Source organism: Hordeum vulgare, chromosome 4H (assembly GCF_904849725.1).
Source record: "Hordeum vulgare subsp. vulgare chromosome 4H, MorexV3_pseudomolecules_assembly, whole genome shotgun sequence".
Lineage (NCBI taxonomy): Eukaryota > Viridiplantae > Streptophyta > Magnoliopsida > Poales > Poaceae > Hordeum > Hordeum vulgare.
The window spans coordinates 384,234,249-384,256,111 of NC_058521.1; the positions used below are offsets into that span (position 1 = coordinate 384,234,249).

Here is a 21,863-nt window from a genome sequence, read left to right on the forward strand (position 1 = left end):
GCAAAATCCTCAGCTGAAGAAAATGGAGGATGACAGGAAGCAAAAGGGAGGCAAGAAACTTGAGCAGAATACAGCCGTAGATATCCCTGAGGATCTATACCTGGATTACTGCACTCCTGATGAAAATGAAACTATGGCCAAGAGAAAGATTCGGCTTCAGAAGATAGAACGCCGATGGGCTAAGGAGTGGAAGGAGTACAGATTCGTCACTCCCAAATATGCGAAGAAATTCGCTCTGAAGCCTCCTGATAAACGGGCTCCACTTGAGGATTATCAAGAAGCACATCCCTCAAGCCTCAAAACCCTTGATGACTATCCTGATGAAAAGGAAAATCACTTGGCAAAGCTCAAGAAGCAGGCAGAGGGTGCTGTGAGGAAATTCAATGAATCATCTGGTGTTGCTTCAACGGCTGCTACTTCCTTTGCTGTTGAGACTTCTGGCTTGGCAATTCCTCAACAAAAGTATGTGTCATCAAAACCAAATGCTTCAAAGCCTCAAGAGAAACTAGCTCCATCATCAGCTCCAAAACCCTCAGCACCAAAATCCTCAGCACCACCACAGGCTTCAAAACCTGAACAGAAGTCGGTAGTGAAGCCACTGCCCGCTACCTCCAGCTCCTCACTCCCAGCTGCAACAAGCTCGGAGACAAAGTCTTCACCAACTCCTCTGAAGACTAAGGTGACTGCTGGGAGAGGAACAAGACCCAGCCCAAGCAAAATCATCATGCTCCCTTCTGCATCAGAGGGTAGTGATGAATATGATGATGAAACTTTGCAAGCAATGATCAGAAACAAGCAGGAGAGGGTAGCTCAAGCTTCTGGCAGCTCCATTCCTCTGACCATGGACCCAAAAGTCCTCCTAGACTACATCAATATCTAGTATGAGGACCCCAACACTCCGCTTGATGATTTGAAACTTCCCCCTGGCATCAGCCACATGGTGGCCACATTTATCAACGAGGCCAAGTGGAAGGAGCAGCAAGCTAAACAGGCCAAGGTGGCTAAGCTCAAGAAGGAGAAATACCTCAAGCAGAATCTCCTCAATCTGACGCCTGATGATCTTGTGTCAACATAGGCAGAGTTGAAGACTTTGATAGATAAGTACTCCAAGCTTTCTGACCGTCAAAGTCTCAAAAGCAATTTCATCAAACTTGCTACTGAAGCTGTTAACGACTACAACAAGAAAGCTGCGCCTCCAGTACCAACTCCTCAGCCTCTGATTGAAGAACGAGCTGATAAAACTGCTCAAGCTGAGGAAATCCCTCAAGAAAGCCGTGTGGATGAACCGGCAATTGAGGAAATCACGACTGAAAATCCAGCTGATGAATCTGCTACAGCTGGTGAGATAGACCTTGCTCCAGCTGCTGCTTCCAAGCCAGCTGATGAATCTGTTCCAGCTGCTGCTTCAAAGCCAGCTGATGACTCTGCTCCAGTTGGTTCCTCAAAGCCAGCTGATGAATCTGCTGAGAAAACACCTTCACCAAAAGCTTCAAAGGTGAAGAAGATGACTCCGTCTCCATCAGACGTGAAGAAGACAAGGGCTGCTGAAAAGGAAGCCAAGAAGAGAAAGGCCTCTTCAGCAGAAGAACACACTGAGGCCAAGCGCCTCAAAGCGCTTGAAGAAAATGCTCCACTGGATCCTGTGCCTCTTAACATCGCTCCATCTTATGAAATGGTCACCTTTGAAGACCAGGAGAAAGGGCCAGATGAGGAAATGAAGGATGTTGCATCTGAGGAACATACTGATGAAGAAATTCGCATTGACGACAGTCCTCAGCCCTCCATTCCTCATGTAGAAACTGCACAAGGATCAGCTGCACCAGTTGATGAATTTGGCTCTGTCACCAAGCAAGCTGAGGAAGAACAAAGTGAAAATCCTCAAGGTGATGAAATTTAGAGTCCTGAGCAAAATCCTCATCCTGAGGATCAGGCTAACCCAACTCCTCCTCCTGAGCAAGATCCTCAAACTGAGGCTCAGGATAAACCCATTCCTCCTCCGAAGCAAAACCCTCAACAGGATGCAACAGTTGATGACATCCCTCCGCCTGAGGCTCAGCCAGATCACATTCCTCAGCCTGAAGATCAGCCAGATCCCATTCCTCAGCCTGAAGCACCACAAGAGCATGCTCCTCAGCTTGAAGCTCAAGCTGATGAAATTCCTCACCCTGAGGACCATGCTGAGGAAAATGCACCAGACCAAGACAATCCTTCATCGTCCTCAATCCAGAGTCTGCAATTGTTGTCTCCCCTCAGGTCCAACAGGCAAACCTTCAGCCCATGCAGCGTCAACCGCTCTCAAGACGGCCAAAGTTTCAAAAGGAGGCCTTCTTTGAAGAACGCATGTTCTTCATGGGAGAAAATCCCTATGACAAGCCTCGCATCAGGCATCTGAAGTTTTGGACGAGGACACAGCTCAATTACTATGCCTCTGTGCAGTGTGGAAGAAACAAGATTTTCCAGCACAAGCATGTTCCTCATGTTGAGCTTGAAGAAATACCATGCCTGGTTCCAGTCCTCAACGTCCTTCATGAAGCTGGACTCCTCCCAATGTGCTCAGATATCTGTGACTGGAACAGTGAGCTTATTCTTCAATTTTATGCCACTCTTCACATATCTGGAGATCCTGCAGATATCAACACCTGGGTGTTTGACTGGATGACGCAAAACACACACTACAAGGCTCCAGCCATTGAGCTCCTGCGTGAACTGCCAGTGGCAATTCCTTCTGAACAAGCCGTGAAGCTTTATGATGAACGTGAGCTGCCCAACGGGATGATGGAAGTCCTCATGAAGCCTTTGGCTAAAGGGCAACCACCGAGAAAACCTTCCTCATCCATGATCTCAAATATGAACCAAGGACTGTTTACAGAATCCTCTGCAACGTTCTTGCGCCAATCAAGGGCCACGATAATGAAGACGATGTTGTAGGCCTCATGAAGAATATCCTCTTCATCATCATTCATGGTATTCCTATCAACATCCATGATTTCTTCTTGAGGACTTTGGCCGACAATGCAATGTGTCCTTTTGACCACAAGATATATGCTCCATGGATCATGAGATTCATCAGGACAAGGACAGGCATCAACTTTCACGCTGATTGCAACAACCATGTTGGTTATATGACTCCTATCAGGGTCAACAAGAAGACTTTCAAACCTGTTGAAGGAAAAGGCAAGTCTGTCATTGATGAAGGTCGTAGGCCCCTTGATGGCCAGTTCAGAGAGCCTGAACCATATTCTTCATGGGATGACACTGATACTCTTCCTCCAAGCCATGTTGCTCCTCGTGTGCTGAATACCAGAGAGCTTCTTCTCAGTCTTCACCAGAAAGTGGATCGAAATCACAAGTGGGTCAAACACCAGTTCGGTGCCATTGTGAAAACCCTCAATGAAACACAGAATGCTATGAAGCTCAACCATCATTATCTTCATGAGGTTTTTGATCGCACCTGGGCTACACTTGCTCATCTGAAGACTCCAGGAGAACTTGAAGAATTGGAGTTTGTGTGAGACTTTGACTGGTCGTGGCCACCAAAGAAGAAATTCAGGCCAATTCCAGTTCTAGACCTTGAGGACAGTTCTTTTTCTTCATTCCGCACTGTTGAATCTGATGAAGAACAACAAGACACCGCCACCGGTCCAAGGAAGAAGACTGCTCCCAAGAATCCTCACGCATCTTCATCAACCGCTAAGGAGTGAAGTCTTCACGGGCGTTAGTCCTCAGTTTGTCCCTTTTTTTGTCACTTGATAACAAAGGGGGAGAAACTTGAGAGTTAGTCTTCAAGCGGGATATTTTGGGGCTTATGAACTATATTTAAGTTACAAACTCTTGGCTCTTCTGAAGTGTTCATGTAATGAGTTGTAACTTAAGCCCGATGGTACTCTGACGCTTTTGAACGTTTTTCTTCGCATGCTTATTCCTCAAAATTTTAATGCACGCATGCTGGAATTCGTCAGATACCATTTGTCATCATGCATCTTCAATTTCTTCATAATATATGGCATATGTATGCATGATGTACAAGACTCAGGGGGAGATCTCCATGATATAAATCATCAATGTGCATTTGCTGTGAAAAGCAAAATCCTCAAGATATGCACATCTTCAGGGGGAGTCTCTCTGAATCTTGTTTTCAAAATCCTCAAATGAGTATTTACACTTCATATTTTTATCCCTGTTGAAGACTTAACCTAATTGTCATCAACCACCAAAAAGGGGGAGATTGTAAGTGCATCTAGTGTCCCTTAGTGATTTTGGTGGTTTGAAGACTTATAGGTTAAGTATCTAATGTGTTCATGAGTGTACACAGGATCTATAAGTCACTGAGGAGTTTGAAATATTTGATGAATATCGACCCCTAAAAATGTATATCTTCGGTTGAAGAAATTGGTCTGAAGCTGAAGAATTGAATCGCGAAGAATCTGCGATGAAATTGATATTCCTCATGAAGATATTGAAATTGAGGAATTCGGTGTGTCCTGAAGAAAATCATTCTGAAGACTTTGAAGCATGAAGATTTACTCTTTCTGTTTTGTTTTCTTCACACTTGAGTAATAGGAACACCGTACTGTTAAAGGGGGTCGGCGTAACACATTGGAATGATATTCCTCATGATGCTCAACCCAAGCCTAATCCTACCAAAAGCCTCAAGTGAGGAATATGAGTGACATGAGGACTCTCACAGTTGAGGGTTCCGACCGTTTGGATAGCCACGCCACATCATTGGTCTTATCCACACCAACAGTCATATTATTTAAGGGCATTAGTGTCAAATCATGTCGGGATGCTCCCAGGCTATAAATAGCCGCCCCCCACAACCATTAGCTGGTTGGCTGCTCCGTTAGAAAATTACACTTGTCATAAGAGCAACCCAAATTCCTCAGAGTCTTCGAGAGTAATTCATCAGTAAGGAAATACCCCCAAACACCAAACCACAAACCAAGAACCAAGTGATTGAGCATCACTGAAGAAGTTGTTCCTGTGTGGGACTGAAGCCTTTTACCTTTGAGGACTGTGCATCCTCCAGACGGTTAGGTGTCATGGTCTAGAGCAATCCAGCAGTCAATTGTGGATCACCGGGTGACCAAGTTTGTGAGGGTTTGGAAGTCTTCCCTGAAGACTTACCACGAGTGTTGGGCGAGGACTGTGTATTCTTAGCCCAAGGAGAATACGGTAGGGACTGTGTGTCCCGGGACTGTGTGTCCCGGGACTGTGTGTCTTTTGGTTTCAATACCAAGCCGCTCCAAACCAGATGTACAACTGTCACAGCAGTTCGAACTGGGTCATCAACTACTGTCTTCGCTGTGAAACGGGTTCTAATTCCTCAACTCTTTATATTCCTCAGATTATGTGTTGATGACTTTCACTGTCACTGTTTGAAGAATTTGCTGAAGACTTTCTCTGAAATTCCTCAACCCCAAATTCTTCACGCAAGTTAATCCTCATCTGTTTTCTGTGTGCCTGCTTACTGTGCAATCTATTTTCACATTCCTCATACTGAAAAACTGCTGTAGTGAAACTTTGCACTCCTGATCCTTTACTGTTTCCGCTGTGAGTTAGTCATCAGTGAGGAATTTCCTCAAAAGGAATTTCCTCAGTGATGAAATTCTAAAAATCTCCTATTCACCCCCGCCCTCTAGTCGATATAACGCACTTTCAACCTCGGCCACCGAAGACCAAGAGGTTTCGGCTGAGGTTCACACCTCGGTCACCGGAACCCACGAGGTCAATCACCTCCCGGCGAGGAAAGGGGAGGGCCGTGATGCGTTCAAGCTTCCTCCGGAGATAGCTCCAAGGAGCTTTGATACTCCGGCATCTTCATCGTTGCCTCCGGCCGCCGCGTGTGACAGAACGGGTCGCAGTCGAGTGGCCTGCAATGATGGAGGAGGATCTATATGGATCCTCCATCGCCGATGAACATCACATCCTTATGGGTGCAATTCTTCAACGCATCCAATCCATTGATAACAGACTGAAGGGAGCCTTCAACGGTTTGCTGGCAGGTTTCAAGGTAAACCAAGTAGTGTTAAATTTGTTTGTAAGGTTTTTACATGCCTTATATGTATGATAGCCCCCGAGCCATGGGTGAGTTGAAAACTTACCCATGGATCAAAAGAACTCATGGTCTTTGAACAAAACTAGTTTGGGGACCCATGAACTATAACAACTTAGTAGGGATTAGGATATTTGGCTTTAGTTCTTTCACTTAGCCTTGGGAGCTTGAATTCGGGGGCTAGCCCCAAGTTTTTTGTGGTAGTCGGATAAACTGGATTTTGAAATTGTTACGACAAGGTTTGCAAAGGTACAAACCCCTCTGTATGACATGGAATAAGACCTCCATCGGTCTTTAGTACTTAAGCTCAGATTGGAGATCAGTTTTCGCTTATTATGATAGTTAGTTTCCACCTTTGTCCACTGAGGTATTTTTGGACAGGCCAGTTGGGAATACAATCGCAGTGGTTCTCCCTTTACCCCTTCAGTCAGACTAGTAGAACGTAAGGGGGTAAGCAGAGGAGTAGGGCAACCCAAGTGTTGGCCCAAGACATAATTCAAAACCGATGCATATAAAGCAATATCCAAGAAACCGAACACTTCTTAAAAAAGGGTAGTGACGGTGTTGTGCTTGGGGCGGTATTTCCATCCAAGCCCCGGGCCTATTAGCGATCGCACTTGATATTCTATTGAACGAATTTACCCTTTGGCGCCAATGAGCAGGGAACATATATATGTAAAGATACTTTGAAAGAGTATATGAGTAATATTTTCTAGGAATTATTATAATTCATGGCGCCAAGGCAGTTGTTATAGGTAACTATTGTTTTGAACAACTATTTCAAAGGAACTTTTCGTCTATGGCCTTCCATGGGTGACTTGACGTCCGCCCTGCTTCCAGCTGCACAATTTCTCCTATGCTTCTTACAAGGGAGGGGTATCCTTTAAAGGTGGTTGTTGTTGGCAGACGGGCCTTGAATAGGGTCTTGAGAAGCTGTCGTGGTATGGGTGAGCTTTACGCGTGGAAGGTCCTTAACGGTATCTCGTTTTTGTCCGGGAAGATGGTTGGGTTGTAGTTCGGTCGAGCCGAACATATGGTCCTTGTGGTGGATCCCCACAGCTGCCCATGGTATTTTGAGAATGAAATTGTGTCTACGAGGGGCATACCTTACGGGTGAACGGACCATGCCGTGGGGGCGTATCCCTATTTGCTTTGATCCAGAGCTGTCTTCAGGGGATCCGGTTGATCTCGGGCTCGCTTGCCCGCCTGCCGCGCCTTGATGACTAGCTTGCAGCCTGATGCTTCGTTGTTGTATTGGCATTCAGCTACCAAGGCCGTTGTGTGCTCCTCCGTCGGGAGGGAGCGTTCTGTGTTGCCGTTGACGGTGATAACTCCCCTGGGTCCAGGCATCTTGGGTTTTAGGTATGTGTAGTGAGGCACAACATTGAAGCGAACGAATGCCGTGCGGCCAAGTAGCGTGTGATACCCACTACAGAAGGGGACGATATCGAAGATCAAGTCTTCGATGTGGAAGTTGTCGAGTGAGCCGAACACAACCTCTAGTGCTACCATGCGGGAACAGTAGGCTTTGACGGGTGGGATCACTCCTTTAAAGGTAGTGTTGCTAGGTTTGATCCTTGATGGGTCTATGCCCATCTTTTTCACCGTATCTGAGTAAATCAAGTTAAGGCTACTTCCTCCGTCCATGAACACTCTAGTGAGGTGATACCCATCTATGATGGGGTCTAGGACGAGGGTGGCCGACCCTCCGTGACGGATACTGGTCAGATGATCCCGACGACCGAAGGTGATCGGGCAAGCCGACCATGGGTTGCACTTCGAGGCTATGTGCTCTACAGCGTATACCTCCCAAAGATCTCGCTTCCTCTCCTTATTTGGTATGTGAGTAACATATATCATATTCACGTATTTCACCTCTGGAGGGAACTATTTCTGGCCTCGAGTGTTCGGACCTCAGGGATCTTCGTCGTCCTTGCTTTGAGGGCCCTTGCCTTGTTCCTCGGCTACTAGTTTGTCGGCCTGTTTGAACACCCAATAGTTACGGTTGGTATGGGTGGCAGGCTTGTCTTGAATGCCATGGATCTGGCAGGGCCTTTCCATAATTTTATTTAATGGGCCCGGTCCGTCCCTATTCCCTTTAAAGGGTTTCTTTCGGTGTTTGGGTTTTGAGCTACGGAAGCCAGCATTTACGGCTATGTCCTTAGCGTGACCGTTATGGTGGCGACATTTGGTCTTGTTTCACCTTGGCTTGTCATTTCCATCCCGAACTTCAGAGGTGCCAGGGTCATTTGCATTATGGCCGTGTCGAGCTAGCCAATTTTCATCGCCCGCGCAAAAGCGGGTCATGAGGGAAGTGAGAGCGGACATTGTTCTCGGCCTCTCCTGGCCAAGCTAGCGAGCGAGCCATTCGTCCCGGATATTGTGTCTGAAGGAGGCTATTGCCTCGGCATCCAAACAGTCCATGGTCTGGTTCTTCTTGGTTAGGAACCTATTCTAGAATTCTTTGGCCGATTCGCTGGCTTTTGGACGATGTTTCTCAGGTCGAAGGAGTCTGGTGGTCGGACGTAGGTTCCCTGAAAATTAGATAGGAAGGCTTCTTCAAGCTCCTCCTAACTTCCGATAGAATTTTCGGGTAAGTTGTTTAGCCAGTGTCGTGATGTCCCTTTCAGCTTTAGGGGCAGGTACTTCATGGCATGGAGTTCATCCCCTTTGGCCATACAGATGTGGAGAAGGAAATCTTCTATCCACACGGCGGGATTTGTAGTCTCGTCATATTGTTCTATGTTCACGGGTTTAAACCCTTACGGGAATTAGTGCTGCATGACCTCATATGTAAAGCACAGTGGGTGGGCGGCGCCTCTGACCCACGTTATACTGTGTCGGAGATCAGCTATTGGTTGTGTCCGGTATGGTTCCCGGTCTCTGTTGTTGTGGGTAAATCGAGGCCCGCCTCCATCCCGTCGAGTGGGAGAGTACCTTCTAGATTGATAGATGGATCTGTTGCGACCTGTTCTATTGTCAAAGTCATGATGTAGGTCGTGTCTGCCCCTGGGCTGCACATGTTCCTTTCATTTCCTGCGGGGAGTCTTGGGTCTATACTCGGCTTCTATGGCCGCTCTCTCACGCCCATGAGGTGGTCGATCGGGCTGGTGGTACTGTGTGTGCATGAGGGACATGGGCTCTAGGGCCTCGTCATTGAACTGAGGCAGCAAGCGCCGGCGTGGGTTTTGAGCCGGCCACTAGATGGCATATCCTTCTTCGACTGCCATTACTTTTGTCCATCTATTGTTGATGGTGTATTATTCGTCTTGGAGCCGTTGTTGCTTCGCCTAAAGGCTGCGGGCGTTATATATGAGTTGCTTCCTGAACCGTTCCTAACCCTCAGGGTCCTCGGGAGTTGTGAAGTCTTCGGCCTCCAAGCTGTCCTCCAGTCCAAGAAGACCTCGGGAACGGTTCAGAACGTCAGACATAACCCCACCGTGTCCTCGATCGGAGAAGGAGCTCACGAAAGAGACAAACACGGTTACGCACTCAGTTGATAAGTTTTAATTAAGATTACTTCAAGTTATCTAGAACAGGATGTTAAACAAAGTTTCCACGTTGCCACATAACCGTGGGCACGACTTTCCAAAAGATTTAACCTGCGGGGGTGCTCCAACTAGTCCATCACAAATTTCCACAAGCCGCATAGAAATCCTCGATCACGAAGCTCTCGATCTCGTCGGACTCCTTAGTGGAAAACCTCAACTCTAAGATAACCCAAAGCATCACCGGAATCCCGATGCACAAGACATTCGTCAAAGGTAAAACTAATCCAGCAAGGCCGCCCGACGTGTCAACGATCCCGATAGGAGCCATGTAGCTCATTCTCAGGACACGACGGATGGGCAGGACGTCGGGTTGGCTAAACCCTGGGTGACCAGGGGGCGCCGGACATCGCTCAGGTTGGACCAACACTCATGTGGAGCACTGGCCCAGGGGTTGATTAATTACTCTGCGGGTGCCGGCGGGTCCCTATGCATTTTCATTAGGTTATTAGGCAAATGTAGTACCAAAGTTGGGCCTTGCCAGACCAGTTTTAATCTAAGACGAATTATCAAGGGGGTCCCCATAACACCCCAGATCGTGTTAGGAGCGCTCAATTATGGAATATAACACCGGTAGCCGAAACTAAGGCGGCAAAGGTGGAACAAAACACCAGGCTAGAAAGGCCGAGCCTTCCACCTTTTACCAAGTATATAGGTGCATTAAATTAAATAGCATTAATATGGTGATATAACAAGGAACCCATGTTATCACATGGAAGCAACTCCACCTGCAACTAGCAATGCTAACACATGTTAAGCAAGCGGTAACATAGCCAATCAGTGGTTTGCTAGGTTGTGAACATGTTGAAGGTTGTCATGGCAATGTTGAGAGGCTGACATTTAACAGGTGGTAAGCAGCGAGACATAGCGATAGAAACGATAAAACTAGCATGGCAATGATGGTAATGGTATCTGGGGAAATGGTCATCTTGTCCGAGATCCCGCTTGGAAGAAGAACGACTCCGTGAAGCAGACAAACCGATGTAGTCGAACGGATCCTCACTTTCCGACATGCTTGCGGAACTCTATCGAGACGAAGTAAATCGGAAACAAGAATCAACACACGATATTCACCACGCGAGGCAAAACACAAATGATGCATGAGCGGTTTCATTTATGCACGGTATGACATGGCAATTCACACAATTAGACACTACACATTAAGTGAAGTTCAATATGCAACGAGTTGTATATTGACGGAACTCCACATACGAATTAGTTAGTTCTATCCTGATTAGGTACACGACAATATTAAATGTTGGTTAAACATGACAAGAGGTGAAGCGTAATTAAGCTATACCTATCTAGGCATTTTAAATGAGGTCGGAAACGACTTATAGCATCTCCGAACTGACCCCATACATTAATTTATAATCCTGACCAGATCTAAACTAATACGTTTTAATATTTGTTAAACAGCAAAATAAAGTGGTTTACGTGATTCTACGCCGTCGTACTAGTCCATTTACATAGCCCGTCGGAGATGAGCCATATATGTAAACCGATGACGGTGTCGCTATGGTCGATCGTTCGGGTGTCAAACGGACTCCAATTGCGACGAAATTTGGCACACGGCCTACCTACAACATATTAAGACCGCACGCCAAGTTTCAACCCAATCCAAGAATATTTTATACGCACTATTAAAAACAATATTTTATCGATGTCGCGGGCGCATGCGTGTGTGGTTGGTCTCAAAACGGTCAACGACAAAAACGGAGAGAACCGATAACTAATAACGGATGCAAGTTTTGAAAACTGGTGGCAACGGAGTGCCGATGCAATCCAGATGATGCAAATGATGTGATGATGACTGCGACAACCAATAATTAAGCCGGCGACAATGGAATAAAAGGGGAATCTTCTGGAGCGTCGGTCTCGGGCTGTCACACAGGTGGAACATGAACTTTGATGGGATGCTCACTGAAGATGAGGTCAAGAAGGTGGCTACACAGATGATCACAAAGAGAATACTAGCACTCGTTTGTCTCCCCCGCCCCTTCAACTATGTTCATGTGTGCACATCGATCTGTCGATACTGTTTGGGATTTTACTAGGGCATCTTGATCTGCCATGCGATTCAAAAAACTCTTTAGCGCAGTTTGCAACAACAAAAACTTGGAGAATTGGTCGTTTGTAAGGGTGGATATATTAGAGGTGGCAGCCACCCAGATTGTAATTTAATTTTAATCTATTTCCATGTCTGAAGTTTCGCGCTATATGGTATGTTGCTACGACGTGGTTTGTTTATGGAGCCGGAGAGATGTGTAGGCACTTGTTAGTTTAGAATTTTGTGATAAGATGAAACTAACTACTGATCTGATATGCTCTTAGAGTTGCAAGTGGTATTATGATAGAAAGTTGTCATACCTTCATAGTTGTGAGGTTATCAAATTAATATGTACGATCTGGCTTCGCTAGCTGCCTGAGGCTTGGAGGTAACAAGTTCAATAATTCGTTAGAGAAACATGTCTCCTTTAATCATCATGTTTTGTGTTAGGCAGGCAGTTGGCGCATCGGCTTCCTCCGGGGTGATGTCCAATTCGACCCTCTTTTCTTTGACTCCAGCAACCATCTTATCACGCGTTGATATCCTCTACTGATCTGCCATAAGATTACATGGCAGGGTGATGCAAAGAAGGTGAACGTCGCACGGCTCGCTACTGCTAGGGATAGTATGCAGCAGAAAAGTTTCTTCCTCTTTCTCTATCACACGCCACCTCATATTCACGTCCGATTGTGAAGAAGCCACATGTTTTGTGTATAGATAATACCACTCTATCTTAGTAAGATGTTTATATCTTATAGTAGACATCATAATTGCACAAATCACTTGAACAAAACCATGTCAAAATCTAGCCAACACTAAATGTCAAGAGATTAATAATACGGCCCACACAATTTAGAATATCTTAAGGACATGTGGCGTACATTGCAGAAAATTAGCATCAAAATAGTAGGGCTTATACTTTAAGTTAACTATGGTAATCTTTTCATGCAAAAGATCTTTTCGCATTCACAGTCCTACTTGAGGTAATTCAAATTAAGGAACTGTGTTCTCTATATATGAATGCATACATAAAGGGTACATATTACTACATAATAGTTTCAAGTTTAGTTAATCTATAATCCATATCACTACGTAAGGTAACCGAGACTTTGTGTACTATGACAGTTTTATTTCACCCCATTAACATATCTTAGAGTTGTTAACATCAATTATTTACATTATGGACATCGTTTTGATGATGAATTGTCGATACATAGTGTGACCACTTGGGAATGTCAAGCCATTGTGGTTATATATTTTTTAGCCATAAACTTTTCGTTTCACATGTTAGAGTTTTCATTTTCAAATTTGTATGAATTGGATTCCTATGCTCAAAATCTCAGTTTCATAGGGAAAAATCCATCAGCTAACATACAATTTTTTTTCATGTACAAGATGCTGGTTTGATCATATTTAAAGAGAAGGAAATGAATAGGGTGAAGAAATCTCATCGTATAATCTCCTCTCCAATTCACACTCATAGAAGGCGCTATTATTGTCCCCTCTGAATCATGCTCATAGTTTACTACACTGCATATAAATAATTAAATTGGCATGTTGTTGTAAGGACTGAAATGAGATAATTAACTTTTATTATTTTTTTATTCTATGATCAAAAGTTGTTCACTTGTGCTTATTGATAATGATAAACATTCCCTATTTAGTAGATATGCTATCAAATATTAATTATTCCCTATTTACTAGAGTTGTGGTAATCATGTGTTAATTCTTCAACACCTTAATTACTCCCTATTTAGTAGATATGATGTCAAATAGTTTTTAGTAGAGTACTACAGTTCTTATACATGCAAACTTGGTTTTTCAATGTGAGATTCACTGAGAGTGAGAAATGGATATTAAGTCTTCTCGTTTACTACGTTTACTACTAAACAGTGGGAGCACGTTGATCTTTTCCAAATAGTCAAGCCAATAACTGATTCAGCTATAATCAGGTAACAAGTTGTGCTCAAAACCACAGTTTTCTACGTGTGTAAAACTGAGAGCAACCGTGGACATTTAATAGGCTCCTTGTGGGTGTACCTACTGGCATCGTGGCATAGACCTCTAGCCCCTCTTGAGCACGACCTCCTTCTTGCCTTGCACATGTAGGCCTTCCCGTTTAGCTCACTGCATCGGAACTTGTTGTCGCCCTTGCACATGTAGGCCTTCCGAAAGGGCGGCGGAACGCGAGACGCCCGAGATCCTGGAGCGCGACCTCAACCGAGGTCCTAGCCTCCACCGCTATGGCGAATAAACCCGGGAAACGGGTGGTGAAAGGCGACTCACCAGCCTAGCGATCCAGCCAGAATAATGTAGAGGACCCGGAACCAATCGATGTGGAAGAACCAATGCGAAGGACCGGGAGCAACTGGATGATCGATTGCCAGAACTAAGAACCTCCGGAGCACTGGAAGAATGCCAGCGGCTGGCCTGAAGATACTTGTTCCTAATGATGTCGAGCCAGAGGCCACCGTCACCGTTGGCGATTCTCCAAAGCCACTTAGTCAGCAAGGCGATGTTCATGCGCTTGGACGACATGATCCCCAGACCGCCTTGGTCGCGAGGCTTGCAGATGTCGGGCTAGCTCACCATGTGATATTTCTGCTTATCGCCCTCTCCGGTCCAGTAAAAACGAGACTGGTCAATGGCTTCTTTGTGCAACATGATTTTCTTCCCGTGAGTTGAACTCTATGTTATTACGACATTGAGACTAGAACGACCGAGAAGCTTCTTGATGTGGTGATAAAGCTACTAAATAACCTGTTCGCTGTATGAAGTTTGGATGAGTAAACATTGATAGTATTTTAAATTTTTTGGCTCTCTATACTTTGTCACATGCAGCCATGTGCGTGTATGATAATATCAATGGATTGTTGTTTATTTTTGATTCATTGAGTACTTGGTTTTCAAGTTTGGTTGAAGAACCATGTTAGCTTAAAGTTGAGGACGTAAGATGCGTGTTAGTGAAGGCATGCATTATTCTTAATTTATTTATGCTTTGTGAGTTTCATCGTATTTTTTTAAAGCCGGCGGCAACACGAGCGTTCTACTAGTAGATAGGTACTAGATGTGACCTTGAGAGTGAGTATTTTATTTTATTTTCCGCCTCCCTCGTTTCCCTCCGGTTTCATTGCCGTTCTTTGGCTTTTATTTTTATTTTTATTGGAGCTCTTGGTCATATTGTTGGTAGGGAGTGAATGTGAGTGGAGTGGAGTGGGAGCGGTGTTGGGTCTCCCAGAACACGCGGACGTGGCCCTCCTATTTTCCCATCCCGGTACGGTAACCCCTCCCCTCCGGGCAGAGGCAGAGGAGGGTGGCTCCACCATCTTTTTTCACCGTGGCATGTGCCTTTCGCCTTTTCTGGTCCGCTAGCTGCCGAGCTCTATCCCCTTCCTCCAGTCCCGTTCAGTCTTCAGCTCAATCCTTGCACTCTTCCGCTCTTCTACGTTGTTTTGTTTCGAGGTACTTGTCTATATTTTCTTCCGCTCGCTCTTGTATTTTTGGGCAAGCAGATTTGTCTGGGTTTTGGTAACGGCAGCGTATTTCTGTACTATGTAAGATTAGCTTTCGCCTGTTTCTTGCGGCAGGAAATCAGTAAAAGCCAAGTGTTATGTGCGAAGGAGGCTGATTGATTGATTGATTGATTTCTCACGGTCACGGAGCAATGGATCTTGAGTTCGGGAGGGGAATGAGATCCCCGCAGGTTCGTCTATTTCCCAAACTGCTGAGTGAGTAATCATGGGAAGGGAGCAACCCGTTGTTTATGTTGGTGTTGGGATTGTTGCATTTGCAATTGCAGAGGGACTCATGGAGGACCACCATGCTCCTGGCGTACCAGAGCCTCGGGGTGGTGTACGGGGACCTGAGCATATCCCCCCTCTACGTCTTCAAGAGCACCTTCGCCGAGGATATCCAGCACTCAGACACCAACGAGGAGATCTTCGGCGTCCTCTCCTTCGTCTTCTGGACGCTCACCCTCATCCCTCTCATCAAGTATGTCTCCATTGTCCTCAGAGCCGACGACAATGGCGAGGGTATGCGCTCTTCTTCTTCTTCTTCTTCTTCTTCTTCTTCTTCTCCAGGTCTCAGACATGTTCGGTTCCAAGAAGAAGAAGGGCTCTTGTGACAATCTCTTTGTTCCGCAGGAGGGACGTTTGCCCTCTACTCGCTGATTTGCCGGCATGCCAATGTGAGCCTCTTGCCCAACAGGCAGATTGCGGACGAGGAGCTCTCCACCTACAAGCTGGAGCGCAACCCTGAAACCGTCGACAAGACCCGCGTCAAGGTGTGGCTCGAGAAGCACAAGAACCTGCACACCGCCCTCCTCGTCATGGTTCTCATTGGAACCTGCATGGTCATTGGGGACGGTGTCCTCACGCCGGCTATATCTGGTTGCCTTGCCACCCCCAACCTTTCTTTGCTCAGCCTGGTTGGCTGTTTTCAATCAATATACTAATGACTGGTTGCTAACTTTGGATTCTGTCTTTCAACCATGACAGTGTTTTCGGCTGTGTCAGGTCTTGAGTTCTCCTTGTCCAAAGATCACCATGAATGTGCGCCTTCTCTCTTAAATTCTTTTTGCTTTCAGTAATCTTTGCAAGCGATTTAAATAAAGTTTAGACTAAGATGATAGACACTGGTCAAAACTTCAGTCCACCAGTTCAGACTACTTGCATGCAAAAATCATTCAATACCATGCTCGTTGACTTTGACTTGTGATCTTTTGGGTTGGACATATTCCAAGAGTATTCCCGTTCCCGGCATATCCCCTTTTACTGTATGTAGGATTGTTTAAAGACGAATAAAAATGGGATAATGGGTGCCCTCGATATCCGATATGGATGTTTGACAAGTATCTGCGAGACATTCAGGATCTTACTTCTGTCAGTATAGCTGAATATTCATATCCTGGTAATTTTTACAAGTCACCATATATTAGGTAAGGTCAGGAACATTGATAATGATGACTAGCAACTAGACTTTAGGAAAATCAATCATCCAAATCACATGCTTTATTGTCCCTTTGCATTGCATTTCTACGCTACTAGTACAAATGAAAAGTCTGTATATTTTCACTCCCATATGGCATATGCTTTGGATCTTTACTCAAGAATGCACACAGTCATGTACACCATTTCTTTCAAAAGGCGAGAGTGATCATAAAAACCACCTTTCGGTGCTACAAATATATTTGTAAATTGTTTTGGCATGATATTTCCCTTTCAAACCTCTTTATTTGTGTTTAGATAATGGTCTGTCAGCCTCAGCACTCGAGGGCGCACATAGCCATTTCAAACATCTTTGTTGGCTCTGATGACTGCTCTCTTTTACATGCAGATGCCGTCATTCCAATAACATGCGTTATATTAGCATTTCTATTTGCCCTCCAGCATTTTGGCACACATCGAGTCGGATTTATATTTGCCCCGATAGTTCTAGCCTGGCTATTCTGCATGAGTGCTCTTGGTCTCTATAATATCATACATTGGAATCCTCATGTCTATCAAGCTCTGAATCCCTATTACATGTTCAAATTCTTAAAGAAGACTAGGAAATATGGCTGGATGTCACTCGGTGGAATTTTGCTCTGCATGACAGGTATGTCCTATGGATATTAACATGATTCAGTTGTTCCTTTCTGTCGTTCGTATCGAATACAATAAGCAGAAGTTAACTATCTAGCTTGCGTGACGGTGCAGGATCTGAAGCAATGTTCGCGGATCTTGGACACTTCTCATACAGTGCAATCCAGGTAATTTGTTGATGCTGCATATGAATTCGAACATTATGTTTCGTACATTATTTTTAATGTACTGATCATTTAGTTTTATCACAGCTTGCTTTCACTTCCTTAGTTTACCCCGCGTTGATTCTGGCATACATGGGTCAGGCAGCTTACTTGTCAAAGCATCATGACTTTTACTCAAACTCTCAAGTTGGATTTTACATCGCAGTTCCAGGTATGTACTGGCATTGCAGCTCATCTATTTTTACGATGTTTCATCTCATTTATTCTTGTGAACAAAATTAAATCATGTTGTCTCACTGTACTGTCACACATAATATATAAAAAGTTATCTCATAGTCTGCTTTAGTTAAATTATAATTTAGTCTTGTTATATATGCAATGTTGATTTCACTCCCATATATTTCTATAATGATCTGTAATCTTCTTTGCCAAATACCATTTGTTCAATACGTGGATTTCAAGTCGCTCGACTAGTCGTCAGCTAGTCTACGAGTCACAACAGCAAGGTCGACTCAACTTAGTGTCGACTCGAAAAGCGAGTCGCGACTAGTCGCAACTACAGGCTCGACTCTTTCCGAGTCGCTACCCCTGAGCGAACCATGGTTCAATAAAAAAACTTTGAATACTATTTCGTATTTGGTCTTGCATCAGTTCAAAAAGTCAGTTATATATTGCTTGATTTTTTATTTATAATTAAAAGAGGGAATTCGTCCCTGGCCTCTGTACGATTGATACACACAGCCTTTAACTAACTGTTTCAACGTTTACAAGGTCCAGACAATGTGAAATAAAACGGCCACTCCTGGGCAGCCATAGAGAAAGACAAATCCGTACTACTCGTTGTTGAGGCAAATTGAAATCTACATGGATAGAAGGCCTTGTACACACCGCCCGTCACACTATAGGAGCTGGCCATGTTTGAAGTCATTACCCTTAACCGTAAGGAGGGGGATGCCTAAGGCTAGGCTTGCGACTAGAGTGAAGTCGTAACAAGGTACAACTTGGCGAGCGGACAAGTAAGAAATAAATGCTGAATCGGTTCCTCATTGCCCCCATAATTTACATTTTGTGCACCGCTGCCAGCTCCAATTTTTAAGATTGTCCTTGTCATCCACGGTACCAAAATGGATGGAACCGGAATCACAACCAAAGAGTTGCTTATACTGATTCTCCTCCTCTTTGGCTTTCCCAAGCTGAAGAGTTCACTCTTATGGAAGTTTATCTTGAGTCCCGAAAGCTTCTCAAACAAACATACAATAACTTCATATTCTTAGCCTTCTCCATCGCATGCTCCATGAAGATAATGGTGTCATCCGCATACTGCAATATGGGCAGCCCTTCATAAAAAAAGTGCATGATGAGCCCCCCCCACTAGATTAACCTCCTTGGCCCGTGCAGTGAGCATGGCCAACAGACCCGCAACAATGCAAAAGAGAATGGGAGATAAGGGGTCCCATGTTACAACCCCTTTCTTAATTGGAAATAGTGACCCATGTCACCATTCACCTTAATACCAATGTTGTCGTCCCGGACAAAAGAGTCAATCCATTGGCATCATTTTCCGAGAAAACCCTTCATACACATGACTTGTTGCAGAAAAGGCCATTTGACCTTCTCATAAGCTTTTTTGAATTCCACCTTGAAGATGACCCGTTGAGTTTCTTTGAGTCAAGTGGTGAATAGTTTCCTGATAAACTCTAGGTGAGCATCACCACTTCTTGTACACACTATGTGTAGGACATAGTTTAAGCTCAGCTCCAGAAGGTTTTTAGCTTCAGCGTCGAATAAGCACTTGCATGCATGTAGCTAGGTAGCGAGACGTGTTGTTGCACGATCTCCATCAGTTTTGCTTTTTCTGTTTGCTTTAGAACTCCCGATCCGCAAGGCACTGGGGACGCAGTTGTGGGATGGCGCGATAGGCACGGATCCGGCGCAGCTGATCGGGAGGTAGTTAGCCTTGTAATCGTGATAAGAGTGAGTCAAGGAATAACAGAAAAGGCTGCCCAGTTCGACGGCACAAAAACTACTGTCTACTCTGTCCCAGTTCATCTTCAGAGAGAGAGAGAGAGAGAGAGAGCGATTTCAGGTTTCGGAAGCAACAATTGGCATCAGAGCCTGTAGGTGTTCGATCTGCGCCTGAGTGATTGAGCGGTGTTCGATCCGCTGCAGTCATGTCCGATTCCGAGACTGAGAAGGGCAAGAAGAAGGTCGACGCGAGAGCCTTGTCGCCGCCGCTATCACGCCTGACCGGCGGCGGTAGCGGAGAACTCCGCGTCGTGGAACGGGTCGTGCGGGAGACGGAAGCCTCGTCCGCGTCCATGATGCTGACGCGGACCAACTACATGGAGTGGTTGTTGGTCATGCAGGTCAAACTGCAGGCCGCCGGGCTCTGGCATGCTGTGATCGACGGCACCGACGACGAGCGTGACGACCGTCGCGCCCTCTCCGTCATCCTCACTGGGGTTCCGCCGGAGATGGTGCGGGTGCTGGCGGCGAAGGACACCGCCAAGGCGGCTTGGATCATAATCAAGACCCTCCGGATCGGGACTGAGCGTGCACGTGAAGCCAAAGCACAGGTACGCCGCCGCGAATTTGAGGACCTCCATTTCAAAGACGGCGAGTCCATTGAGGATTTCGCGCTGCGTCTCACCGGAGTCATCGCCGACCTTGAGATCTATGGGGATCCGGTGTCCGAGCACAAGGCAGTGCAGAAGTTCCTTCGAGTTGTCCCGCGCAAGTACATGCAGATGGCCATGGCCATAGAGTCCCTCATCGACCTCAAGACGATGACGATTGAGGAACCGACCGTCTGGCTGTCCGCATGTGAGGATCATTATGATCTTGACGACACCAAGCACTCAGCTGGTCAACTCATGTACACATCAGAGGAGTGGCTCGCTCGTGAACGTCAGTTTGGTGGCGGCAGTTCGTCGCACGGCGGAGGCAGCCAGTCATCGGGCGCAGGAGGCAAGAACAAGTCGCCGGGAAAGCCAAAACCACAAGGCGGGGGAAAACCCGCGTCTGGCAACGGTGGCGGATGAGGATCAGGTGCGTCAGGCGAAAAGAAGAAAGGCAAATGCCACTACTGCGGGAAGGTTGGGCATTGGAAGGAGTGCTGGTCATACCTTGAGAAGCAGGGGCAGCAGGGAAAGCGGGAACAAGCCAATCTAGTGCGTGAGGGAGGCGACGAGCGGGAACAAGGCCTGCTCATAGCCATGGTCACCACCGCCACAGCAACTGCATCAATGTCACCACAAGCAGTTTTCTTGAATGAGGAAAAGGTAATTCCCGTCCCATCTCCTGATGGTCTCTGGTATTTTGACACGGGTGCCACAGTCACATGACAGGAGAAAGAAATATGTTTGCAAGGCTTGATGAGGGGGTGCATGGCACGGTTAAATTTGGAGATGGATCCCATGTAGCTATCCGTGAGAGAGGCTCCATCGTCTTCAAATGCCAGAGCGGCGAACAATGAGCCCTGACCGAGGTATATTACATACCGAGCCTCCGAAGCAACATAATTTCAGTCGGCCAGTTGGACGAAGGGGGGTGCCAGATTGGGATTCAGAGAGGTGTGATGACAGTGCATGATCCAGCACATCGTCTACTAGCTCGTGTCCTGCGCTCAAGTACTCGCTTGTACACTGGCAAGCTGACAATTGACACACCGGTGTGTCTTCTAACGAGGGCCGATGATGAGGCTTGGAAGTGGCACGCAAGGATGGGTCACCTGCACTTCAGAGAATTGCACGCCATGTCTGCAAAAGGAATGGTAAGAGGGATGCCAGAGATAAGCCGCATCGAACAATACTGTGATGGTTGTGCACTCGGCAAGCAACATCGAGCTCCGTTCCCGCAGGCAAGCACATACCGGGCAGAGCGTGGACTAGAGTTGGTACACACGGATCTGTGTGGGCCAATCACACCAGCAACACCAAGAGGGAACAAGTACTTCATTCTGGTAGTTGATGACTACAACAGGTTTATGTGGATTGAGCTGATCAAGTCTAAGGATGAGGCATACAGTCAGTTCAGGAAAATCAAATCCATGGCAGAGGCTGAAGGTGGCTGCAAACTTCGAGCTTTCAGGTCCGATCGAGGAGGGGAGTTTAACTCAACCGAGTTCAAAGAGTACTGCAGCGATCAAGGAGTAAAGCATTACACCACGGCACCCTACTCTCCTCAGCAAAACGGTGTGGTAGAGAGACGAAATCAGTCAGTGGTGGAGATGGCCAGATGCCTGATGAAAAGCATGGGTGTACCAGCATCCTTCTGGGGAGAGGCTGTAAAAAATGTAGTGCACCTTCTCAACAGGGCTCCCACTCGCAGTCTCAAAGGGATCACACCGTACGAAGCGTGGCATGGGCGAAAGCCGGCGGTTCAGCACCTGCGCACTTTTGGATGCACTGCACATGTGAAGCTGCTGGGGCCGGGTATCGCCAAGCTCTCCGATCGATCAAA

General features: G+C 46.1%; 1 protein-coding gene across 1 annotated transcript in view; it reads left to right on the forward strand.

Annotated features, from left to right (window-relative positions):
* Positions 1-14,936: 14,936 nt before the first annotated feature.
* The window catches only part of LOC123448676 (putative potassium transporter 8), a 28,925-nt gene continuing 21,998 nt past the window's right edge, over positions 14,937-21,863 (forward strand). The window contains exons 1-8 of the mRNA XM_045125644.1: positions 14,937-15,115; positions 15,241-15,356; positions 15,453-15,687; positions 15,799-16,044; positions 16,153-16,206; positions 16,991-17,251; positions 17,353-17,405; positions 17,490-17,613. Coding sequence (XP_044981579.1) covers positions 15,318-15,356; positions 15,453-15,687; positions 15,799-16,044; positions 16,153-16,206; positions 16,991-17,251; positions 17,353-17,405; positions 17,490-17,613 — 1,012 coding nt within the window. The 5' untranslated portion in view covers positions 14,937-15,115; positions 15,241-15,317. The remainder of the gene's footprint in view (positions 15,116-15,240; positions 15,357-15,452; positions 15,688-15,798; positions 16,045-16,152; positions 16,207-16,990; positions 17,252-17,352; positions 17,406-17,489; positions 17,614-21,863) is intronic.